Raw genomic sequence first — 25,067 nt, forward strand, 5'->3', positions numbered from 1 at the left:
ACAAACATATTTTGTGATATTCTTAAAAATTAGATGTTGACTGAAATACCAAATGACATTAAACATAAATCAACATTACTAGGATACATTTTCATTTTAACGGATATTGCCAAAAATGGATATAAATTTTCAGACTTTTTTCAGAAATTAAAAAGCTGAGATTATTGAGCTGTGTCCTGGTACATGTGGCCACATCTGGTGATGCCTGGGCCTGAAAGTAAAGCGAGCTGGCGACTCTCTTTAATTTATATGTGAATCTGGTCATATCAGGGACTCAAACCACATCACAGACCCTTGTCAGGGACCTGCCTTCCACGACACAAACCACAGAGTCACCCTGAGACGCTAACCATTAAGCTGTTCTCTTTGCTTGGATAATTTTGACAGTCTATGGAAGAACGGTTCAGAAAAGTTTTTAAATAGCACATTGAGGTAGCCTGTTAGAGAATATGCGAGGAAGATTACAAAGAATGTAAGAAAAACGTTTATGTTTTCGAATAAGTCAAATTCAGTTATCAAATGCGCCAAATACGTTCAAAACAAATTGGCTTTGACTGTGGTAAAAATGACTGGGGACAAACAAGGGGCCATGCAAATTTCTCGAGGGGTCATGGCTCACTTGGCCCTTTATGCGTGTAGATATGCTTAATCTGAATGCTTGTGCATGCATGTGTCTTAGCATAACTAATGGTTCAATATTTGCTAGCAAGGATAAAAAATAACGGTTTCTAGCATAAAATACATGAGAATTTCAAGAATCCAGATGACACTGTTGTTTGGGATACAAATAAACATACAGTTACCTCTCCAATTAATGGACACTCTTAAAGGCGGACACCTCTGATTAGCGGTCAAATTTTCTTCCCCTGATCGTTTTCTGGTCGAAGTCTCATGAAAAACCTTCTAAAAAGCGGACAATATTTTTTGCACATAATAGTCAATTTGGCTGTTTTCTTTCAAATTAGCGGACAGTACAAAAAAGTTATGAGCCAGCGAACAAAAAGCTGAGACGAATGAACATTTGCTCAAATATTCATTTCAAACAATTTGACACGTGACAATCAAATTGGCTTTTTACAGCTTCGAGCTTCTTTACAGCCCAGCTTACTAACTTTTCTTTTCCATGAAAGTGGTAAATTACTGGAATCTCCAGACTATAGCCACCTCCACGCTTCAACCTCTTTCCAATAACTTCAGATGTAATGTGTTTGGCACTTTCAAGAATAATAAGCATATTTTTTAAATGTTTTGTAGCACGTGTCCAACAATGCTTTCCTTTCGCAAAGAATCAGTTCTAATGATTTGCTATTGCATTTTCGTCCACCTCATTAGATGGCTCATGCCTGCATTGTAACATTTCCCCCACCAACGGACTCCAGACGTTCATATAGGCATGATATCCTCTTGTAAAAGACTTGTACTGATATAAATTCCAATTCTTTTCGATACATTTGGGTATCTCGATCTCGATCTCGGTCTTCAGTGATCATATTTGAGTTACAAATTGTCATATCTCTGAATTAAAATAGTTATTACTATGAATCAAGTTCCTTTTTCAAAGTTAACCTAAAATTTCCTCCGATAGGGGGGTGGCTAGATGTTTCCGACGGCTGTAGGCCCCCTAGCCCTCCCCTGGTGCCACCATTGATTACAGTTTTTAAATACAAAACTCGGGTCTATTTTCAAATTTAGGACTTATATTACAAAACTTTCCAAAAGGCGGACACTTCCAATTAACGGACACTTTGCTCTTGCCCCGACGGTGTCCGCCAATTGAAGAGAATACTGTATGTTCAAAGGTCCGTTGGCTTTAAAAATTTTGTATCATATGAATATGCACAGAAAACATCGATGACCTTGTGTGGTAGGAGCATAGGAGCATTCGTGGCTCTTATGGCAAAAATAAAGTCTTGAGAAAAATGAGAATGATACATCTAGTTTATATGGGACAGTTATGTTGAATAACTGTTTTTATCAAATGCTTTGAAGCGCTACGAGAAGCAAACTTGTTCTGCGAGCATTCGCCCCAATCCGCATGTGCATTTGACACTCTTATTTCATTGGTTCGGATAAATAGATAGAACAATCGATGAAAATCTAGACTCATCTCCTCAATAACTGCCTTAAAATAGTCAAGATAACTCATGAGCGAGCATACCACAAAAGGCAATCAGGCATACATAGCAAGCCCCTCCGTAATAAACAACGTTTCAGATTTGAGTGGATTATATAAACCCTAAGTCTTCGAATGTTGTCAAATACGCGTATCTATAAACAGTGGGTGAAAATGGTAAGAAATGCAATAGAAAGAATCCTTTAATCGTAACCACTTGATTCAAAACAACTTTGCGGATTTTCCTTTTATCTTAATCATCTTATGTCGTCGTCTGTGACCTTTATTACATTGTTATCCTTCGATTGACTACTTCATCTAAGAGGCAGCTAGACCCTGCAATATTTTTCAAAATAGAACAGGGGAATCACATATATCCAACAGTATTATTCTAAAAAATGCGCTTATTGTTAAGTCAAAGGCAATCTGTCTCGTTGTGGATTGGTTAACGAGAACAATAGCTGGAACAATAGCCTAAACACAATTCCAGCGCTCCGCCATATTTTTTACAATGCGATAAATTAAAGGGGACTGGAAACAATAAAAATCTCTTTGTTATTATAATCAATCAACGTTGTGACAGATTGCCTTTAAAGGAATCGGGCTCTGAAACAAACAATTAATTAAGCAAAGAAAGAAAAGAATTAGCAAGCAGCAACTTGTCATTGGAAAATCCATTTCCTGATCAAACCTTCATTTCTATAAGATTCCAACTGTTAGAAACGAGCAAGGGGAACCGTGAAAACATTATTAGTAACTGAAACTGTAGAGCTTCTGAAACCCGAGATTTGTTTATTATTCGGGCAAACATGAGTTTATGATTCAACTGTATACCATTCAAAATACCATTCTAGGAAAGAGCTTTCCCGCCCATCGCGGACCTAAATCTAAAGACAAATAAAATCTAGATTAACTCTAAGGATCAATGTTCCTAATAAAGGAGGAACAACCAGTGGTGGATTTAAGGGGGGCAACTAGGGGCAGTTGCCCCTCCCTCAACGAGTTGAGGCAAGTCTGGCGCCCCTTTTTTGGAAATTCTGCGCCCCTTTTGAAGAATGAGAATCAGATGAAAAAGGTTCTTGGACCGATAGGTTAATTTGCTTCATAGATTACCTAAAAGTTATAATGTTTATTCTGAAAAGGTATCTGAAATTGTTGTATACAGCGTACTCTCGTAAACAATTTTTGAAAATTTTTCAGCGCCCCCACTACCAGCTGCCCCTCCCTCAAATTTGCTCTGGATCCGCCCCTGGGACCAACTATCTGCAAGTATTAGAGGAAATCAGGCCAATAAGAAAAGGCCGAGAGGTAACTTGCAAGAATTTCGGAGGAGAAAATATTGTACGGTTGCTACGTATCAAACACGCCCATTAGCACAAGACTGTACTTAAATGACTAGGCAACAAAACTCCCACTCTGTCTGTCGCCTTGCTGTCATGCCTATCAAAATGATGTAAAAAAGGCATGGAATTCTTTAAACCTGCCAAATAGACTGCAGAAAAAATGTTTTTTTGACCGAATGAGGCGTGCAACCAGGACTGGAAGACTTTGTCCCGGATAAATCGCGGCTACAACCGTGCAATCTTTAACATACATTGTATATAAGTATATTCTTATCAACATACATATTTAGCTGTAAATTATAGTAGTGCAAATCAAACATCACCGCTCAATACACCTTGTACCAAAGGTTGCCTATTAATTTAAAACTTTGCACGATACCTCTGTAAATGCACCAAGTCGTTAAACTAAACCAGTACTAAACGTGATGAAATCTAAAACATTAAACGACTTACCAAGATGTCTTATGCGAATTATTACCAAAATGCGAATAGTATCTATTCCATAACTTTGAATTGACCTAGAAACAAAGAGAGACTTTGTTTACAGTGCTGAACCAGACGTGAAAACACAATTACGTAAAAATAACAAAGCAAAACACTGCGATGTTTCTTTTAGGCTCCCCTCACTCATCTTGTTTTAAAATCCGCCCATGCAAGCCGAGCAACAGCAGCTAAAAACAAATGTTTATGCGAAGATATCTTCTTACAGAAAATATTTTCAAGTCAAATATTTGAAGAAAACGAATGACTCGCATACACCAGACAAGCGAGGCCATGCTTTGGTATTTGACCTTCCTGTCAGTCGTTTCTGGAAATGATTATGACAAGTCAGGCATAACAGACAACTCCCTAAAGCTTATAAAAACATTAGTACATTTACAAAAAGGAAGCTCCCGTGAAGTCTCTGTGTTCCAAAGGAGTAAATAGGTTGAAACTCTAAATTAACTTTACATGGCAACCCAAAAATAAAAACAAGCAGGGCCGCGGAGAGAATTTATGGGCCCTGGGTCAGGACAAAAATTAAATTATAAGGCATGCCTAAAGCAGACGCTTCTAGGAGGTATGGGGAATGCTCCCCAGAAATTTTTATAAATTATGGTTGCTTAAACTGCTAGGGTGGCTATTTTGGTTGCTAAAATTGCCATGGTGGCTAATCTGCGCCGGTGGCAATGGTGTAGATAGAGGGGGTCAGAGGGAGCAAAACAAGAGGGTTAGGCACAAGATTTAGGGATATTTAATGAACGAGATCTAATTTATCACAACTATATTTAAGCAGGGTCTCTGGGTTGGCAGAGTCTCTTTTTAATGCTGAAAAGTGAGCCTTTTCTACTTCTTCCGAAAATATAAAGTGTATTGCTAGCCTGTGTGCCAAACCCTTTACTTTGAAGTGAGGAGTCTGCAGCACTGGAGCTCACATAATACTCCAAAGTTCTCCCGCCTCAGACCCCCACCGTTACGAGGAGCAGCATACAACCAGGGGCGAAACTACTGGGGGTATGGTAGGGGTGCTGCACCTCCCCAATCTTCAAAAAAAAAGATTTTGTCGGGCAAATTTATGGCTGTCAGTGTATCTGTCGGGCAAATCTGGAAATTTTCTTTAGGTCGGACTTTTATTGCTACTTTTTGCCCTAGCTTGGTTTTTTAATTCATGGTCTTTTCCCTCATCTTTTTTTCAATCTCCTCCCAGTTGAGAAAACAAAACAGAAACGAGGCTAGGGACAGCAACATATATACATTTCTGTCTTTTGTCCACCGATCAGCACTTTCGTCTCGAGCTCGACACGCACATGTTTATCTTCGCCTCGAGATGAAGTCTGAAGTATTGATCGACAGCGAAAGTATAGACGGAAAGTAAAGTGTGTTTGATGCGAGAAGGAAATGAACACTGTGCATACCCATTCCCCCTACTTTTTGCGAAACAAGTGAGCTTTTTACAAAATATTTTGTTGTGATTTCTAAATTTTCCCTTGACAAGCCCCCGCCCCCCCCCCTTTCCATTCTGCCTCGGAGCCCATGGAGCACTGACAGTTTTAAAAGCATCATAAATCAAAGCATGAAGGATATACCACCTCGGAATACGTTGTTTACGTTGTTGACATACGGAATACTTTCTTTTCCAAATGTATGATACTTTTATCATAAATTCATAAGGAGTTACAATTACAAATGGTCATACAGACGCCAAAGTATTTTAACTAAAAAAATTCGAATAACCGTAACAAGTAACAGAAAGTTTTAATCAGTTCAAGCGTGAAATAATATAAAATTTATCAAGAAATTGTAGTTAAGATATGAATTATAAAAAACTTTCGAGTTTATTCTATTTCTGAACATTATCCATGATTACAAAAATTGAGCTTTAATGATAGGTGTACCTGTAAAATACCTCCAATAAAAAACTTTTCTTTGCTTGAGGGATTTTGTTATGGTGAATTTAGAGATACGTGCTTGGGTGTCTAAAAATGTTGAAATTGCTTCCGGGGCAAACGAAAATTGAAAAAGTAACTCAGAAAATGCAACTGAAGCTCTTTTTTGTTGAAACAATTTTTAGACATACATTTGTTGAAACAATAATAAACAACTTTTTGGTGTTCCGCTTTGATAAAATTGAGACCCTACTTCAGTCTCCATTTTGGATTGCTCTCTTAACAGCTAGGTGATTTAGAAAGTGAAGACTTTTTTTTCTTTTATAGAAAAGACTGGCCTTACAAATGCACGCTTTTCGGAAACAAATGGTCACCAGAAAAACTAGAGGCATATTTTTTGACTTAAAACAAACAGCCTTAGTCTAAAGACCCTCTCTCGGGCTTCCCGATGATTTCAGCCCTTGAGGCGATGTGCTCTAAAAATGAAGTTCATGTATGACACGCCCTTTCATCAAGCATGCCACGCCCTTTCATCTAAGCTTCATACCCCCCTAATGAAAAAAGTGAAGTTTCGCCCCTGCATACAACACTGCTTCTTGGCTCAGTTACGGAGCAATGTTCATCAAATAACACAGGATATGTGATATAAGATTAGGGTAACCATAAGATGTTTCCAAAGAAAAGTCTTATTTCATCGCTGACCCCAGGAAACAGTAGAGGCTAAATAGCTTTTCTTTGATACTCGATGTCTATGGAAACCAGCATCAGAGATTAGAGACAGTATAGGAAATTTCCTTTTTCTGTGGTCAAGGGTTCCAGTCCAGTCAATAGTGACAAAAATGTCATGACTGGACACATCTTGTAGAATAAGCTCGTAGCTATGCGTGACGCAATCCGATCAGCATCATTATTCCAGGGAAACCAGGGTTGTAGAGTTTGGAGATCGGGGAGGCTGAGTCCCCCCTCCTCATGTTAATACTGAAATAGCTCTTTCATACTTTTTCTGTAACTTTTTAGATATTTCCTGCGATGGACGTATTGCTCTTTTCACAGCATTTCCCCCATGCGTCGGTAGAGTTTACACACTTTCGTTACTGGTTACTCGTTTTGTTATAAACAACCTAGTATCTAAAATGCTCAAAATTTTGGAAACACGAGTACCAGGCCCGTAGCCACGGGGTGGCATGGGGTGGCAATGCCACCCCTGGAGCACGAGAATACCGGCTGTTTGCAAGCCCCAAAACTTTTGTGTCCAATCTTGCCAATGTCTTTTCTGTTGCTTTATTGGATTGTCGTGAAAATTTATGTCAAGCTAATATTAGCGGAAGGAAAATTGTTCATTGGGGCATCTTGTTACCCATGTAGGACTTAAGACAAATTTTACATTGCTTCCACTTAGAAATAACTTCACTTTAAACTTTGCCTGAATTCCTGAACATGGCGAGTTTGCCACCCCTGCTCCACAGGCCTGGCTACGGGCTTGACGAGTACTGAAAACGCATTGCTAAGACACCCATATAACGAAGGTTGAGGAGAAAAGGTTCTATATGCTGACTAAAATGACAATAAGTCCTTCTTTAATTGATAGTTGGCATGGAAATCATACTGCTTTGATGAGCTGACAATGTATTTTGCATTCTTTACTGTGCTTCGTTCAGTTGTTTATTGCAGTTCTGCTTTGTTCCTAAAAAATGTTGCTTGGACACAAAAAGCCACAAAGTAGATTCAAACATCATTGAGGATTCTAATTAAAAACTAAAGAATTAATGCAAAAGTAGGATTATTCGTGAATAAAAGAGATTCACAATTTTGAGAAAGACTTATTTTCCTTAGAAATCGTTATCGCCCAAAAAATTGATAATTCCTAAGACACTTTTAATCCTGACCCAGATTTTGAAATGCTTAGAGAATAATTTTATGTTGTATCCAGTAAGATATTAAATATTTGCATTCAAAAATACAGTTTCTTTCTTATAATCTTAATACGCTAAAACTTTTCAAATGGGGGCCCCACTCTTGTTATCCGTAGAGACCCCGGTTTGCTTGTTGCTTAATAACTAGCTCGCTTTTAATTAATCCAAGAAATCACTCAAGATAAGTTCTTCCATTTTGTAACCTTTTATCCAAGTCTTTGTATGCCCTTCAGCAGGGGCGAAACTACTGGGGGGGTATGGGGGGTGCTGCACCCCCCCAATCTTCAAAAAAGCAGATTTTGTCGGGCAAATTTATGGCTGCCAGTGTATCTGTCGGGCAAATCTGGAAATTTCTTTAGATCGCACTCTTATTGCTACTTTTTGCCCTAGCTTGGTTTTTTAATTCATGGTCTTTTCCCCTATCTTTTTTCAATCTCCTCCCAGTTGGGAAAACAAAACAGAAACGAGGATAGGAACAGCAACATATATACATTTCTGTCTTTTGTCCACCGATCAGCGCTGTCGTCTCGAGCTCGACACGCACATGTTTATTTTCGCCTCGAGATGAAGTATTGATCGACAGCGAAAGTATAGACGGAAAGTAAAGTGTGTTTGATGCGAGAAGAAAATGAGCACTGTGCATACCCATTCCCCCTACTTTTTGCAAAACAAGAGAGCTTTTTACAAAATCTTTTGTTGTGATTTCTAAATTTTCCCTTGACAAGCCCCCCCCGCCTGTGTTTTGGTGTTCCACTTTGATAAAATTGAGACCCCACTTCAATCCCCTTTTTTGAATTTCTCTCTTAATAGCTAGGTGATTTAGAAATTGAAGACTTTTTTTTCTTTTATAGAAAAGACAGGCCTTACAAATGCTTGCTTTTCGGAAACAAATGTTTATAGCCACAAGAAAAACTAGAGGCATACTTCTTGACTTTAAACAAACAGCCTGAGTCTAAAGACCCTCTCTCGGACTTCCCGATGATTTCAGCCCTTGAGGCGATGTGCTCTAAAAATTGATTTCATGTATGACACGCCCTTTCATCAAGCATGCCACGCCCTTTCGTCGGGCATCTAAGCTTCATACCCCCCTAATGAAAATAGTGAAGTTTCGCCCCTGCCCTTCAGTTATGGAAAATTCGCTCATACGAATTAAAACAAAATGCTATCTTGTTTTGTAATAATCAAGTGTTGATAAAGAAGATGAAATACTCCAATTCAATACCATCTCAACAAAAACTAAAGGAAATAATTCTTTCAAATATCAACTGCTTGACCGTGAATGAAACTTTGTAACTATTGAAACTTTTATCAAATTTGCTGATCTCATTCGACGTTATGCAGGGGAACAGTTGCAACAGCACATAGGATGGATATCGATTATATATCCCCTAAAATACGACATTTTCCAAAGCATTAAAGTTTTTAGTGACAAGCGACGAAAAATGAGTAAAAGATGCTGGCCTATCGACTGAGCAGAACGATTTCTAACCTCGAGGAACAGAGCTGGGCCTGTCAGGCTTGTGGCTTTGTGATACCCTGGGTACCAGAGCCACAAAATTTTGAACGTCGCGCCGTTCATTGGTTTATGGAAACAAAGAACAACAATTCTATTTCAGTGAGTTTTCATTTCGTAACAAAGGACGCTTAATGATGCGAACGATGAGTTGTTCTAATTTATCACACTTCTCTAATTTCGAGGACCCTCGAAATTGAACAAAGTGAACAGCGCGACACACTGCCTTTAAAGGCCAATATAAATTACTCATTCAAGGAATACCAAAAGCAAAATAAAGGGTTAATTCATTGCCAAGTAAGGAATTTCCCCAATCAAATTTATACAGGGTTGTTAAGGGGGGCTGCAGAGGCGGATTTAAGCAACAATGATTGGGGGGGGGGGATGTTAGACACTAATTTCGGTGCTACGCCCTTCGTGTCACTGGTATATGATGGAAACGCCCATTTTTAAAATTTAGTATTTAACTTACGGGTAAAGACGATAAGAAGCAGTGGTGTAGCCAGGGTTGGAAGACTAGTTGGGCTTCTCTATAAAAACCCCGAAACGAGGGAATTTCTATAAAAACCCCGAAACAAATTTCTCATAATTTTAGCAGGGAGTGCTGAGCCCCCGGTAGCAATTGTAAACACCATCCAACACTGATCTTTTAGCTGTTAACATATATACTTTCACTGTACTTTCACCATCCACCGTCATGAATAGGCATCGACGTCGACTTCAGTTATTCTGAAGACTGTTTGTCATGGAAAGGCGATGTAAGTCATGTAAACATTCCATCGCATGCATGCATAAGATTACAGCTTATCTCTAAATTGCATAGCAACAATTCTTGGATGTTCTTTAATTTGTTTACTTCAAAAACATTAATCTACGAATCAACACCAAGAAATCAACTAACACAGAAGAACGAAATTGCTTCTCGCATCTTTGTAAACATCTCCAAGGCAAATGAAGTGATTTCTACAACGTCAACACAGCCAATCGTGTTTGGGATTATGCTACCAATTCAAAGGAAATTAAATATGAAAATCTACAGGTAACTGGCTTATGTCAACTCACCCTGAATTTATTCGATGGTTTAGCAAACAGGCTGCAAGCGCGCATCTCTTCCTCTTGTGTGTTCCACTGAACATCCACGATTGCAAACAGTAATATCAATGTAGCGAGGTTAATTATGTTGTTTCGTTGCGTTGAAATACAAAGAGCTCTGCCATATTGTTCATCAGACTGTGTCCATAGTTAGCTGTGTTCCTTTGAATTCAATAAATTAAACGATTATGAAAACAATACGCATTGTGTACTCTGAAAGAGAAGTTTGCAGACATTAACCTTCCCATACGAAAGTTTCCCTCAGGAGCAAACCAAAGAATTTATTCTGTGGAAACACAGGTGAAACTTTCTATGACTAGAGAACGGGGTTGAACTACTAAAGGGAACCCACGGCACATTCCTTAATCACATCACTAGGCAATTAATTATCCACTTCTGACATGATTACACTTAATGAGAGAGCAATATCAATCGGCATCACAACGATGTGGCGATGTGACGTTCCCTTCTTTATGCTGGCATTTTATCATGCAGCATATTTGTGATCGCGAAAACTAACAAGATTTTACGAAAGATAAATAAGGAATTGATAAGAAGAAATTACGCAACTTTTGATAACATTTTGTGAAGCTAATGGGTGTTAATAAATTAAATGAGTTAGGTCACGCCGAGAAAGATTTCAAATTTTTTTACATAAAAGCAAAGAAGTACTGGGTGCCTATGATTTTAATCTATATCTAAGTGACGATTTTGCAAATATTTGCAGAAAAAAATTATACTATTAAAAATTATAAAATAAAATAGGTACGTGAATGGAATCTGGAGAAACCCTTTTCGTGCAATATTCTAAAATCAACGGGCTTGAAGAACATCAAAACAATAACAAAACCAAAAATTCCCTAAAAGTAACTATACTTCTAAATTTTCTCCCTATTAATTTTTACCTAAACTGGCACATTGAATCGAACCCAAGGGGCTGGCCAATTTTTGCACCAGATAAATGGTTTTTGGAAAGCAAGGTTATATTGTCCCATTATCGGTGTACATGGTACTAGAATAGCAAAAAGGCCTAGACACACACGAAGGGTTGTTATTTCTTTGCAAGACTCTAATGACGGGGCTGAATCATTTGCCCCATTGGAAAACAACAAAACCGTAATCCAAAATCTTCAGTCAAAAATCCGCATCGAAGGTATCTTAAGGGACCGAGATGTAGGTATCTTAAAGTGGCTTGGCAACTTGTGATTACAAAACAGGGATCGAAAAAAGAGCTCCGAGGAAACCGAATGCAATTATAGTTAACTGAAAATAGATTAAAAACAAAACTTGAAACTTCATCTTTTAGATATCCATAAATAAGTTTTCAAGCCATTTACTGGTTTGGAAGTGACTTAGAAGATACTGCTCCAAAGTGTCTTAAAGAAATATAACAAAGAATAAATCATTTTTAGGGGGGGGGGGGGCTCAGTTTCTAGATCCATTTCTAGATCTACATTTCTACAATCTCTAGATCTATTATCATAGATACAGATCTCTAGATCTATTTAGTGCCTCAGTTTATATGCCCAATAGTTTAGGAAGAATTATGTTAATAAGATAATATTCAAATAGTACTAGCACCCTCCCGCAACAGTTGAGAATGTCCAGCAATACATTTTCCGGGCATTTGTTGGCAGATGGGTCTCCTGCCAATTTCATTGGTATTTGTGCGATTGAACATCAATAATTTGTTTAAAATATTACTGAAATAATGGGAAACTCCCAAACATGCGAGTCTCTGAAGTGGCAGCCATTTTGACCCTTCCAACAAAATTAAAAGAGAAATTCTTGACTCTGTCTTAATTCTTTTTTGCTATTTTTACTGAAGCTAACTCCTATAAACTCAGGGTTCTTCTCGACAAAAGTTTTGATGTACTAGAGAGCTTCTACTACGGTAGTTGCTACGGAAACAGTACCCAAGTAAAATTTCCATTTTTGTCAACTTTTTTAAGAACACAGTATTCCATTGGAAATAAAAGATCCTTCAGTCCTTTCAAACCCCCTTCCCAATCATGAGCTTCGTTCCGATGACTATATTTACTGTTAGTTCATTATTTCATTGCCCCCCCCCCCCCACTTGAAAAATGAATTTCCGCCACTGACTTAGGGCAGGATATCACATAAAAAATTGAAAATTTGGCTACTTTGTTAAACTTTTTAGAATATTATTGCCATAAGATGCCCCCCCCCCCCAAACCAAAAATCCAAAAATGTTCCCTTGGATATAACGAAAAGAAACCTTGGATATTTCGCCCTAATTCTCTTTCGTGCAATTTTTGCTTTCAACCTAAAAGCCACTTTCCTTTGCTAAAGTTCACAACAAATATTCTCTACGTGCTACAGTATTGATAAAACAAGGAATTATTCAATACAATATCAATGATTAAAATGACATCTAAAATATCTGACTTATATAAACACAGCATTCATACAAAACAACCATAGCTAAGATATTTACTCAACAAAGAATCTCAATATTTTGAACAAAAATACAGTCGTTTGATTTCTAAAATCTAATTTTTTTCTGGTGGTATCCTTTGTGCAACTCTACGTGAGCCGTTCAAATTGTTGAGGGTCCTGCTCCCCAATGTACAAAACCTTAAAACTACCAAACCTAATTCACTACAATAAATAACTTAAAAAGTTAAAATTACTTATCAAATGCCATAAATTAAACACTACAAAAAGTAAGGAATACTTCTATTTTTTGTAACTGGTAACAAAAAACTCCGTAAACGGTAGCAAATGTAACAACTGGTCAAGCAGATAAAATTCTGGATTAGTTGAAATTACAACTGCCAAAAGCCAAAACCACATCCTACGGCACCAGTTCGTTTGCTTTCAGGGGCATCATCCTCTGAAACAGCCTGCCTGATACTATAAAAGACTCACTGGCTGTTGATAAATTCAAAATATCGATAAAAGAATGGAAGGGTGATAATTTTTGATGAAAAATTGTCGGTAGAACAACATCAGTGGAAACCCCCTTCGAAGTTTTATTTATTTAAATATTTAATTTATTTTAGTATTAGTATTAATCTGTAAATTTTTCTTTTGTAGATAGTTTAAATTAGCTATTGTATTTAGCTACTGTAAATACCAACTTCAAATAATGTAATAATAATAATAAAGGGGTGCCTAAAGGAGCAAATAGGACAAGATGTATGATAAATAATCTGTTGAATTGAAAAGGGGCTTAAATTTTCCGCCCCCTAATTGTTGGGCCCTAGATAAGGAAAATATAATCGATTATGTAATTCAACCAAAACCCAACGGGCTAATAGAATCCTAAGCTGAAAGCTAGCTTCCCTAATAAATAGGGACGACAACATGACCTTAAAATGAATGAAAAGATTCTCTAGACGACGGACCAGAAAGTTCCTAACAGGCTTTCGAACACACCGTTAGTGGGTCCTGACTGAAAAATAACACCAGGGTCAGTTTATTACAAATAACAGACATAACACCCCTTGAAGAATGCTTGTTGAAACCTGAATGTTGAGACCAAACCTGAATGTTAAAAAATTGTTCAAATCAACATTTCTTTGTTTGGGAATAGGGTACAGCGTTGAAAATTCGTCAAAAATTAATTTGGGGAATCCACAGCTCTAGAATAAATTCAATACCACCCTGTAACCCTTGAAGTGACAGAAAATCAATTAATTTTACAACATCTATTTTTATCAAACTGGGTATGGCTTTCCCATAATTATTCTCAATTAAATTTAACGATCTGCAATTTACTTGTGTTTATGAGACGAGCAGTCTCAAATGTTTCCCAGGTCATAAAATGCTCTTTCAAAATTCCCACAACAAATCTCCGCATGATACTATCATCCTGCTGCTCAAAACATTGAAGAAAATCCGATTTAGATTTTTAAATAAACACGATTCTTTCATGTTGCAAAAAGATTCTGATTGTCTCCGTGCGGATTTGTTTCCCTTCGTACCTGCTTTTCATTCTATAAACCTTATTCAAACTGAATGGCAATCCTATTGGGTCACCTCCTATCATGTCTTCTCCTTCATACAGTTCAGGCACATCATTTTCAACTGCCCTGACACAATCCCCATTTAGATAAACACCTTTGTCTCTAGGCTCAGCCTCGTTTTTGTCTTTCTTTGAATATTCAGCCTCTCTGTTGCTATCTTCTGCAGTGTCAAAATAAATCGCGCCTTTTTCAGTGGCCGTTAAACCATTCACATCAGTCGTACCACTATTTTCACCATCCAACCCTTCCATATCATCGCTCAAAGCCGGCAATGGAAATACGCAAATAGTATTTTCAGAACTCTCTGTTCCCGAACTGTCACTTCTTTCGATACTTCCTGTACCTCGAGTTCCTTTCTTTCTTGAAAATAATCTCCTTATGCGCGCCCGTATTCGCGAAATTTTACCAGGAACACCATGTTCTAGCAAACCTTCACTGGTCGTCGCTTCATCTTCTTTAATGATTGTAATTTGATAAAACTTCCCGCAACTTTTTGAGGAACAGCTGATCAAATCATTTGCGTTTCTGTCAATGATACCCTGCTCATCCAATAAATGCCGATCACCTATTCTGTTGGACTTTTCTTCTTCAGTCTTACAAACAATTTCTTTAATTGGAACATCCTGATCTTCATCGACAATGTTACAGCTAGCAGACTCAATCTCCTCCATTTGTACTTCATCCTTCCTGTCACTTGCAGACATGTCTTTCTTTGATGAAGACACAAAAGACATTTCATCCTCCCTATCTTCACTCAGAAACACTCCCCCAGTACTTCTATCATTCTCTCCGGCGATTTCTTTTTGGTAAGTATCATCAAAATTTTCGCACTTCATTTGATTATACCCGTTTGCCTTTTCCTGCATGTTGCCATTTGAAACGACAAGCTCTTCACCTTTTCTTTGGTCATCAGCAAAGTCCTCTTTTCTATCACAAACCTCGCTTACAAGCCCATTATCCCCATTATCATCTGCCTCCCCAATACTGCCTTCTTCTGAATCTTCTCCAGCCGCTTTTTCGCCTTCGATTTCAGCAGCATCGATGGTGCCCAAACTATAAACTTCTTCTCTGTACTTGTCTATTTCGGCATCTTCTCCAGCCGCTTTTTCGCCTTCGATTTCAGCAGCATCGATGGTGCCCACACTATAACCTTCTTCTCTGTATTTGTCTATTTCGGCATCTTCTCCATATTCTCCATCGCCTTCGCTTTCAGCAGCATCGATGGTGCCCACACTATAACCTTCTTCTCTGTATTTGTCTATTTCGGCATCTTCTCCATATTCTCCATCGCCTTCGCTTTCAGCAGCATCGATGGTGCCCACACTATAAACTTCTTCTCTGTATTTGTCTATTTCGGCATCTTCTCCATATGCTCCATTGCATTCGCTTTCAGCATCATCCACCATGAAGACATCTTTATGTCCAGATTTCTCATCACTATCGTCTTCTAACTTTGTCTTTGCGCCTCTGTCAAATGCTGCATCTGGATCAATAGCATTCTTGTAATCGCTTGCAGCATCTACGTGATCTTTGGCTAATGATTCTGTAGACCTGGTTGCATAATGACTTTCAGGCTTCAGCTGGGCCGCTCTGTGCTTGTCTGTTTCAAAACCTACATCAACCAAGTCATTGTAGTCTTCTTCACCAAACTTTTTATCATCATCAACATAGGCATCCAAATTTCCAGCCTCTTCAACTTTTTCTTCTGTTTGCAGGGTGACGTAGAGATATGCTTTTGCCCTTGAAGACATATTATGCCCTCCGGTGTCACCATTGTTTTCCTGTAAATCCTCACTCGAATCTTCCCCTGTCAGGTGTGAATACTCTTGCATTCTATCAGATGCACTGACGTCATCAATGACAATTTCGTTTAAATCAATAAAACCAAATCTAGCGCTTTCCTTTCTTGTTAATTGGGATGCTTCTACGTCCTCCGAAACTCCGATCTCCCTTCCAGGCACTGATGCGATTATTTGGGAACTACTTTCTGCATTTTCATCCATGAAATCAGCAACATTGTTGATATCAACCCCATTGTCAGAACACTCGTCAAAACTAGAATCCCTGTTCACATTCTCGTCAGCATCATTGGTCAAATTGACGGTGTCAGGCGAGTCCTCGAGCAATAGAGCTTCGTTTTTAAGACTGGATGCGAGGCTAAGTATGGTCGATTGCTTGTTACTTGTTGATTCATAATGAGCCTCATCTGCATTAAAAACGAACTGAGAATTTGATTGCCCAGCATTCCAATCTGAATCATTCGATACATATTTCGTCGATCTGTTTCCATATCCAAGTGTAGGATTGAAAGCTTGGTCGTCTTGCAACATTGGTTTGACTTTCTGTGGCGTGCTTGTTGCAAAACTGTAATCAACAACGTCATTTTCAAATGCATCGTCTGCAATACAGCCAGCTTTCTTAGCACTTGTGTCAATATCAGCAGAAGCTAAAGGGGCTAATATCTCTTCCCCAGAGGCAGAAAGGTCAGAAGATAACGACAACCTCGTTTTTCTATCTGGAGAACTTTCGTCAGTGAATGTTATTTCGTATCCCCGCCTCGCTTTAAAGCGTGCGTGCCTGATGTCCTCGTGGCTCTTATACATCCTCAAGTTTTCGTTCTGTGCACGATTCAGTGTGCCAAAATTATCAGAGATGCTAAAGATGTTGTCCTCAGTACTGGATTCTAGCGCTTTACTCTGGCTATAATCGATATCGACAATAAGCAAATCATTATCATCCTCAAGGCTTTCTTCATACGATCGTGTGAAATCAGCGGAATAGGTTAGTTTAGAAGAGGATTCCTTTCTCACACCTTTGTACCTGACTTCATAATCACTGACAGTTTTGTGTAAGGCTTGTTTTGCTCTTCTTCTCTTTGGCGATACACTGATGACCTCCTCCACACTTCTGAACCTTCTTAGGCCAAACTTTGGCCGTTGCTTGCTATAACTGTTGCTAAGGCTTCCACTTCGAGAAAGTGATTCCGGTGAATCACAACCTTCTTTTACCGTCTGCGCACCTTGGCTTTTCTCTCCGTAGTCAATATCAACAATCAGGATGTCATCTTCGTCCTCAAATGACTCTTCGTATGACCGCGTAAAGTCTGATGAAAAAGTGAGCCTTGAAACTTTCGACTCGCTTTCTTCATCTCGAAAAGAAATCTTAAAACTTTTGTTTGTGTCTTTCAATTTGGTAATAAACTCAGAGCTCATTTTCAATAATTGTTCTTGGCACAAACCGAAATGCTTTGACCCTATGGGAGGTTGCTTGTGTTTGGCTAAAGTGACTGTCTCCCTTCGCCGCGCACCTGCAATGTAAATGGTAGATCGATTAATTTCTTGTGGGTAAAATTTTTCAAGATGACCAATAATTAGACATTCCTTTACAACAAACACCAGCTAAAGAATCGTTAAAGAAAGAAAAAAAAAATTGATGGACAAATTGTATTTTGTGTAACACATGATTTACCAAAATGAACCTTTTCAAGTGAACTAGATTTTTGGGTGTAGACGAGTCTAGATTCCTATTGTTTAGGGTTATTTTTCTACTCATTTGTCCGGACCAATGAGAAAAGTCGACTATATGCACATGCGCATCATGGCAAAGATTTTAGAGGGGGATATACACCTTATGGCGCTTCACAGCATTCAATCAAAACTATTACAATTCATAGTTGCAACATGCAAACCAAAGTTTCATTCTCACTCTTCTAATGACACCCTTTCTCCAAATTTTCCTCGTCATTTGATTCGGTTTCACTATGGCATATTTCCATAAAATAAAGGAACGTTCCAAATGCTAAGATGATATCATCGACTAAAACTGTACATGTGCACACGAACCCCCCCCCCCCCCCCCCCCCCAATAAAAATTGCTGCTTATAGAGTTCTAAAGTGTGACGTCAACAAAAGCCTATTTCTAGAATTTTTGAATTTTAACCACTTAACATAAAAGATCACCATGAAATACTTCCAAATCTGCAAAATTAGTCTGAAACCGATTGAGATATTGCCAATTAAAGATTTGAAGTTTGCTAACGAATCACTGTTATTTTCGCTCTGTTCATCAAGTTATGACCAGAGACCAAAATACCGAGGTTTGATGGGGCGAGAGCTAATGGGCATGTGGCCATATCTCAGCCAATTCGTAACAAATTTGACTGGTGGTGCATATTTAGAGGTATTTTATGATGCTCTTTCAGGCTATGGTATCCAAATTCAAAAATTCTGAAAATATATTTTTGTGACGTCATCCCTTTAGAATTCTATTACAGAGAAACTAGGCTAGGATAATATTTAATAAAATAACAGCACGAATCGCCATTGGGGAATAACTTCTCCCAAACAACAAATTCCAAAACATGTTTGACCATATTACTTCTAGTGACCACATTATAAAGGGCACAGCGGTGGCTTTCAGAAATTTTCCTGGTAAGATAAGAATTAAGCCATTTCTTGGCGACTTCTCAAAGAGACTTTCATTAAGGCTAGCTGAATTGATGAAAAGGGTTTCGGTACGGTTGTAAATGTCTTTCAGAGTGGTAATCTGCTTGTAATGAAGTTCGGACTTTCTCAAATATAGTTATTTCAAATCCTTTAAGAAAATATTGTGAGCTTACTGCTAAAATTATGTTACTGTGATTTCAAATGGGGTTATTTTTCTTATTAAAGATAAGTAATATAGAATTTATGAAGTGCTTGATCGTTTTCATCTCTTCAAAACAGGGTATAAAAATGGAGGGTACAAAAATACAATTATCAATCGTAAAAAAAAATTTGGGCTAGACTGCAGTTTAGCTACCTACTATTTTGTTTCCTGGTCGAAAGTTGAATTGAATCGCTACTATCTAGCAACGATGACACGAGCAACAGTAAGAACGAAGATATGAAGAAACAGACATTCGTTCATAACTGGATATGAAGCAAAATTAACCAATCTGTGATGAATTAACGGGGGTTCAGGGCGGTTGCCCCCAAGACAGCTAAAAAAACAAAGAGCGAAGTCATCCAGACTGATTTTGAAACTGATGTATAGCTGCAATTGTGCGAGAGTGAATCCTTAACTGGCTGAGCTTCTGACATTCGAACTTTCGATTGTTTCAGACACCCAGGAAGATTTGTCATTCAGTTCAACTCCCGACCAGGGAACAAAAAAGTTGGTCGCTAAAGTGCAGTCGTTCCAAATATTGCACTGAAGAAAAGTGAAGGCCGTGGCCATCTTCAATGACGAACTTAGGCAACTAGTCCGGGAGGTATCAAAGTAGCTTTAGATAAAGCAGGCAAAATTTGAGATCCAAACAAGCCTTTGTTTGAAAAGAGATAAAGAGGGTGGCTACGATGGGTTTCCTCCCCCCATCCCCCACTGAATGTATCAAAGTAGGTTTTAAGTACTTATAAATAGCTAGACTCACTTTACCAAAGTTTGTAAATAAGATTTGAATTACTATCGAGGTGCAGGGGCTGCGTCAAAGAGGAGGGAGAGGGACCAATCACGTAGCCTATGCCCTAGACCCCTAACTTGAAAGTAGAGGATCTGTGTAACCGAGAACAAAATCACGTACGAGGATCGAATTAGATTCTTGATCTGTGTAATTATGCAAAAAGAAGCAGCCATATATTGCAAGAAGGTCGTGGCGGCACGATACACATTATTTGTTGAAAGAAAGATTTGTAGATGCTGCGCAGCTATTTAATATCGAGAACTTCATTGTGACCATAGCCACCAAAACGTAGCATTAAAGAAGTTGGGTGTCCATTGCGATTGTATTAAAGGCAGTGAATGGGGATGAATCTACCCTACAGCAGGAATCGAAGGACTTGGAAATCAGTCGAGTAGATTTGCATCGAGTATAATGTTCAGTTTTTGCATAGTAGAAGACTAGTATTTACTACTTAGAATGTGGAGGTGGATTTTTTGTATGGGATAAGATCTGATGGTGGATACGACGAAGAAAAATATGACTGTCGTACTCGAAGTACATAAGAAATGGCATGAACTAGAAATAAAGACAAGACGCTTTGAATTTACACAGCAGAAAACGACTTCTAATTATAAACACAAGTCTACAGACAGTGAAAATCACTAAAGATTAATGAAACATTTCAGACAAGGCTGCCTACAAAACTGGAATAAATTTTGGGTCGAGGCCATGTACTTTCCAGACTACCCTGGGTGCCTGAGCCTCAGAGAGTCAAAGGATGAAGAACGGGGGAAAGGAAATGTGAAGGTCTGGCACCCAGGGTATTTCTAGACATACTATTAATTTCTTAGCTATAAACGCTTATCTCTTAGTTTTGTTGTTTGAAATTTTGAAATTCAGATGTTTAGAATTGATTATATAACGCCAATTAACTCTATCAGTAACAAAGTGTGTGTTTTGATACAAACTCATCTTCAGGTATTGTTCAGGCATCATTGTGAAATTGTCTAGCTTTGAATATGAATAAATACAAATTCTTTTCGCCATTTGAATGCGCAAACTGTCGCGGCAAACTACTATCTGTATACGCCATTGCTCACTTTGGTCATGTGAATGCAGCATATTTTACGCATACCGTAAATCCTCGAATTATCAAAGACCTCGTTTATTTTAGTAGGAATTTATTTATGAGCACTCAATAAATTAATATATACCAAAAGAATGAATTTTTGTGGTAATTCAATAAACGCCATAGGCAACCTCAGATGGCAAAAATCATCAAATTAAGGGGTCCAATTCGAGAATTTACGGCATTCGAGGGTGGGGGGTATTGACAATTTGTAATTCTAGGTTGGGGGCTTATTCGAAGGGAGGGGGGTTTTGAGAGGGGGGCCAATTCGAGGATTCACGGTAATCAATTTTCCCAGAGATCCTGGGAAAACACTCTCGGTTACACCATGGTTGGGAGTCTGGGACTTAGGCTACCATGATGCTGCACTTACAGTTAGGTTCTGCCAACAACTCCGCCCATCAAGCTTTTGAATACAAAGACGGTTTGCCAAATTTGGGGCCTTATTATTTATCTCTCATTGATTACTAGCTGCAATACGATCAGTCTACAGATACTGACTTACACCTTTCATGAGAACTAGTAAAGGACAGTAAGCGTCTGCATAAATTGTTAGATTTTTTAAATTTGGGCAAGGGTATTAGTTTTACTTACTGACGTATCGTGAAGAAACAATTTAATGAAATTAAATTAAAGATCCTTATTCATAAAAATTTCAAACCAAACTTTTCTTTAATGGTTGCCCCCCCCCCCCCCCCCCCCCACCATAAAATTCAATGTGATATCTCTGAGTTCCTTTTGCTTGGGCTCAAAAATGCCCTGTCCTGACCATGACCCTGGCCATGAATTTAAGGCTAACATTCGAAAGTACTTTCAACCAGACTTCTAAAACTATCAGTGTTACACAACAATGTATTACTTAAAAAAGTACTTAACAATATATGGAAAATGAGTAGAACTGGTCATTGCTGGTAAAAAGCGTTAAAGAACTTGCAGTGGTGGTCTGGCAAAACAATCTAATACAGGCACAAGCATTTTTGAAGCAACCATAACACTGGTCACCCTCAACCTTAAGAAATGGCTTGAGAACATCCAAGAAATTTTCAGAGCTACTTTGAGAATACTAATAAAATGTTCGTGTAGAGGGATGGCAATAAAAAGGACAAAATTCTTTTTGTCCTTTTCGGGGATTGATTTTTTTCTTCACGCTGACAAAGTGTTAAAGAAACACCTTTTTGGTAGTTTAATGGAACACTTCCCAATTACTGACAATTATATTCTTTAAATGACACAATAAATCGAAATCTTGACTCGCGAAGACATTGAATCAGTGTGCATGGAAAACCAACAAGGCACTCCATTTGATACGCTAAACAGGTACAGTTACTTGTTATTGCTTTGAAGATACACACAATTAAGGGGCGGGGCTACCAGGGGGTAAATGGTGTGCAATTTGGAATTTCCCCTTTAAAACAGGAAAGATTCTCACGTTCGCTCTTCAAGGAATAGCTGAGGAGGTTGCATAGGCCATCAACCCTCTGCATATCAAACCGACAAATTTTCGGGCTTAATTGACTATGATTTTAGGCAAACTCTAGAGTTGACAAGTCATAGAGATGAGACAAGGCAGCCAATGGGACGTAAGTTGGTTGTTGTAGCAGCGTATAAGGTCCTTTTGATAAAAATAACTACAACAGATTCTAAGTAATAATATTGAAATAAAACCTGACAATGTTGATGTTAATAAAAAATAAATCCAGTGTTATGAATAAATCAGGTATTAACTAACGACACACTTGACACATTTCTACTAAATATATAATAGTCGAAGAAAAAACTCACCTTCACTTTTCTGTGACAATTGATGACAAAGGAGAATATTAAACTTGAGGGCATGTGGATCGAAATTCTTGTAGAAATTTGCTGTCTGGATGTTATCGTGGCGATGTTTTAATGAAGCGTTGTTTTACATATAAGGTTTTGTTGCTGTATTGAATTTAAACACAAATGATTCACCCAACTGGAACAAACTGCTGTCGTAAATGCACTTGAAACAATAAATGATCGACAAAGGTTGCCCAGGAGGCTACTGAAAGAACTGTTCTTTGGAAAAGGAGCTTTTTTCAATGGGCTACGTACGTTGTTATTCAAACAAAATACAGCTTTTCGGCTCTCGAAGTTTGCCTTGCTAACAAATGAGCAAAAACTTAAGCAAATGAATTATTATAATATTTAAATTTCAGAACAGAGTGCCTTATTATCCGAAAGGGGGATATGGTTGTGAAAAATGTCCTGCAAATACTGAAAATGCAGATGAACGGTTCTTGTTGGGGTAGAAAGTTTCTAAACTGCGGAAAAACCCGAACGGAGTTTCTTTGTTTCTTTCCAAGACGGTCCTTGTTGATTGAACAAAGTTTAAATATTTTACTAATTAATCAATGGAAGGAACGCACGGCGTATTTGTAGTTTTCTGCTCTATTTTATTCAGTTTACTCCCAAAAACAGATTCCATGGCTCACGATCATTAACGGTAGGGACAACAGTACCTATCAAGTCTATTCCATTTCAAAGTGAAGGAACCGTAGAAAATAAAAAAAGCATCAACCGAACTATTTAGACAGAATAATAAAGCTGGCGTATTTAGGGGATTGAATGCTTGATATCTATCAGAAGCTTTTAGAAGTTTGATTTCAAAAGCTATGGGAGCCATTAAAGACTCATTGCTAACAATGAGCCATTGCGCTACGCAAGAGTAGAAGTTTACTGCCATTGTTTGGATCGTCGCCACGCTCGCAAAGGCCCATTGTTAGCAATGAGTCTTTAAAAGATACAATACACAGTGTTTGGAGGCAATCATAGAAATGGAGGCAATTGATGTCTTAATTATAGCACAAAATAGGGTCCCCAGTCTCTTAATCTTGTTTTGTGGTAGCGGAGAACGATGAAAATTATGGAGTCATTAATTTCAACACATTATAGGCTATTAGCACATAACCCCTGCCTCTGGAGAAATATTACTATCTTGGGACTCTTCAACATTACGGCCTAGGCACCAAGCTAGTTCAACTTCTAGTAGGCTTTTTTCCTAAAATATCAAATTGTTTCGTAGACGAATCTTGTTAAAAGACTTGTTGAACATCTGTCGTGCTGGAATTATTCATTTTTGATATTTTTTGACGGGGGCTTATTCGAGGGGGGGGCTTATACGAGGGGGGGGGGGGTAATTCGAGAATAAACGGTAGCAGTGGGGGCTTATTGGAAATTTGTAGTTCTAGGGTGGGGGCTTATTCGAGAGGGGGGATTTTTCGCGGGGGGGGGGGGGGGGGCAATTCGAAGATTTACGGTACTTATAATTGATATAGCTTAGGGCAAATAAAAAGAACTCAGATGAGCTATCGAGTTATTCGCCCTATTATATTGCATGCATAAAATTACATTAAATTAGAAAAAAACTTAAACATTAAGACAAAATTTTCTGGATAAAGGTTAAGGTTAACAATTATAAATTAATAAAAGAAAACAATGAAGAACTAAACTAAACGAAAAAAAGATGCCAAAACCCAATATCAAATCTAAATGCTCATAAATTGAAAGCTGGCAGATTTCTCGCTGAATTCACTTATAAAATTAGTTTCAAGATGACAAAATTGGTCCTGAATCCATTTTTTAAGGCTTTCACAAAGTTATATTTTGTTTTTGACTGTTTAATTTCCAAGGACATAATATTCCAGAGTTTAGCTCCTTGATTTATTATGGACATTGCTTTAAGATTTGTTTTTACTGCTGGCTGTGATAGATTGCCAGATGTTGCTTGTCTTGCATGCAGCCTCATAATTTAGAGAAATGAAAGGTTGAGGGTATGGACCTAAACCACAAAGTGCCTGGTGAAGCATTTTGGTAACAGTTTGGTGGGCTTATACAGACTGAGTTGTTTTCGAAACTCAAGTTGCCTTCAGACAGCAAGAAACAGAAATTTTAGTACAGTTGAAGGGAGCGAGGCAATGACGATCTTGCTAAATTTGTCAGACAATTGGTGAAAATCATTAATCGACTCATAATGGTAGATCTCGGTCAAAAATTTGGTTGTCATCAATTTCTATCCCTACACCTGAAATAAGGGTACAGTAGCTCCATATCTCGGGGTGTTGTTGATTACGTGACATGTTGTGCATGAGTGTAGATTGAAGAAATGAGGAGTAAAGGGTTATGATCAAAGTAACAGTTTAAGAGAACAGATTTTACATTAT

General features: G+C 38.1%; 2 protein-coding genes across 5 annotated transcripts in view; both read right to left on the reverse strand.

The window, feature by feature from the left end:
- LOC135694323 (uncharacterized) overlaps positions 1 to 12,578 on the reverse strand; it is a 33,650-nt gene extending 21,072 nt beyond the window's left edge. The window contains exons 1-2 of one of the 4 annotated variants that reach the window (XM_089115324.1): positions 10,311 to 12,578; positions 3,910 to 3,974 (exon numbers count right to left, since the gene is read on the reverse strand). The gene's annotated coding sequence lies outside the window, so the exon portion shown is untranslated. The other 3 variants (XM_089115327.1, XM_089115325.1, XM_089115326.1) reach the window with 3 other exon arrangements.
- A 145-nt stretch (positions 12,579 to 12,723) lies between these two features.
- Positions 12,724 to 22,933, reverse strand: LOC135694324 (uncharacterized). The gene is made up of 2 exons (XM_065213008.2): positions 22,663 to 22,933; positions 12,724 to 17,639 (listed from the first exon to the last, which is right to left on the reverse strand). Exon 2 carries the CDS (start codon positions 17,542 to 17,544, stop codon positions 14,218 to 14,220), a length of 3,327 nt encoding a protein of 1,108 aa, XP_065069080.2. The 5' UTR covers positions 17,545 to 17,639; positions 22,663 to 22,933; the 3' UTR covers positions 12,724 to 14,217.
- Positions 22,934 to 25,067: the final 2,134 nt, after the last annotated feature.

Source organism: Rhopilema esculentum, unplaced genomic scaffold (genome assembly GCF_057945365.1).
Source record: "Rhopilema esculentum isolate cy_ngs unplaced genomic scaffold, ASM5794536v1 HiC_scaffold_26, whole genome shotgun sequence".
Taxonomy (NCBI): Eukaryota; Metazoa; Cnidaria; class Scyphozoa; order Rhizostomeae; family Rhizostomatidae; genus Rhopilema; species Rhopilema esculentum.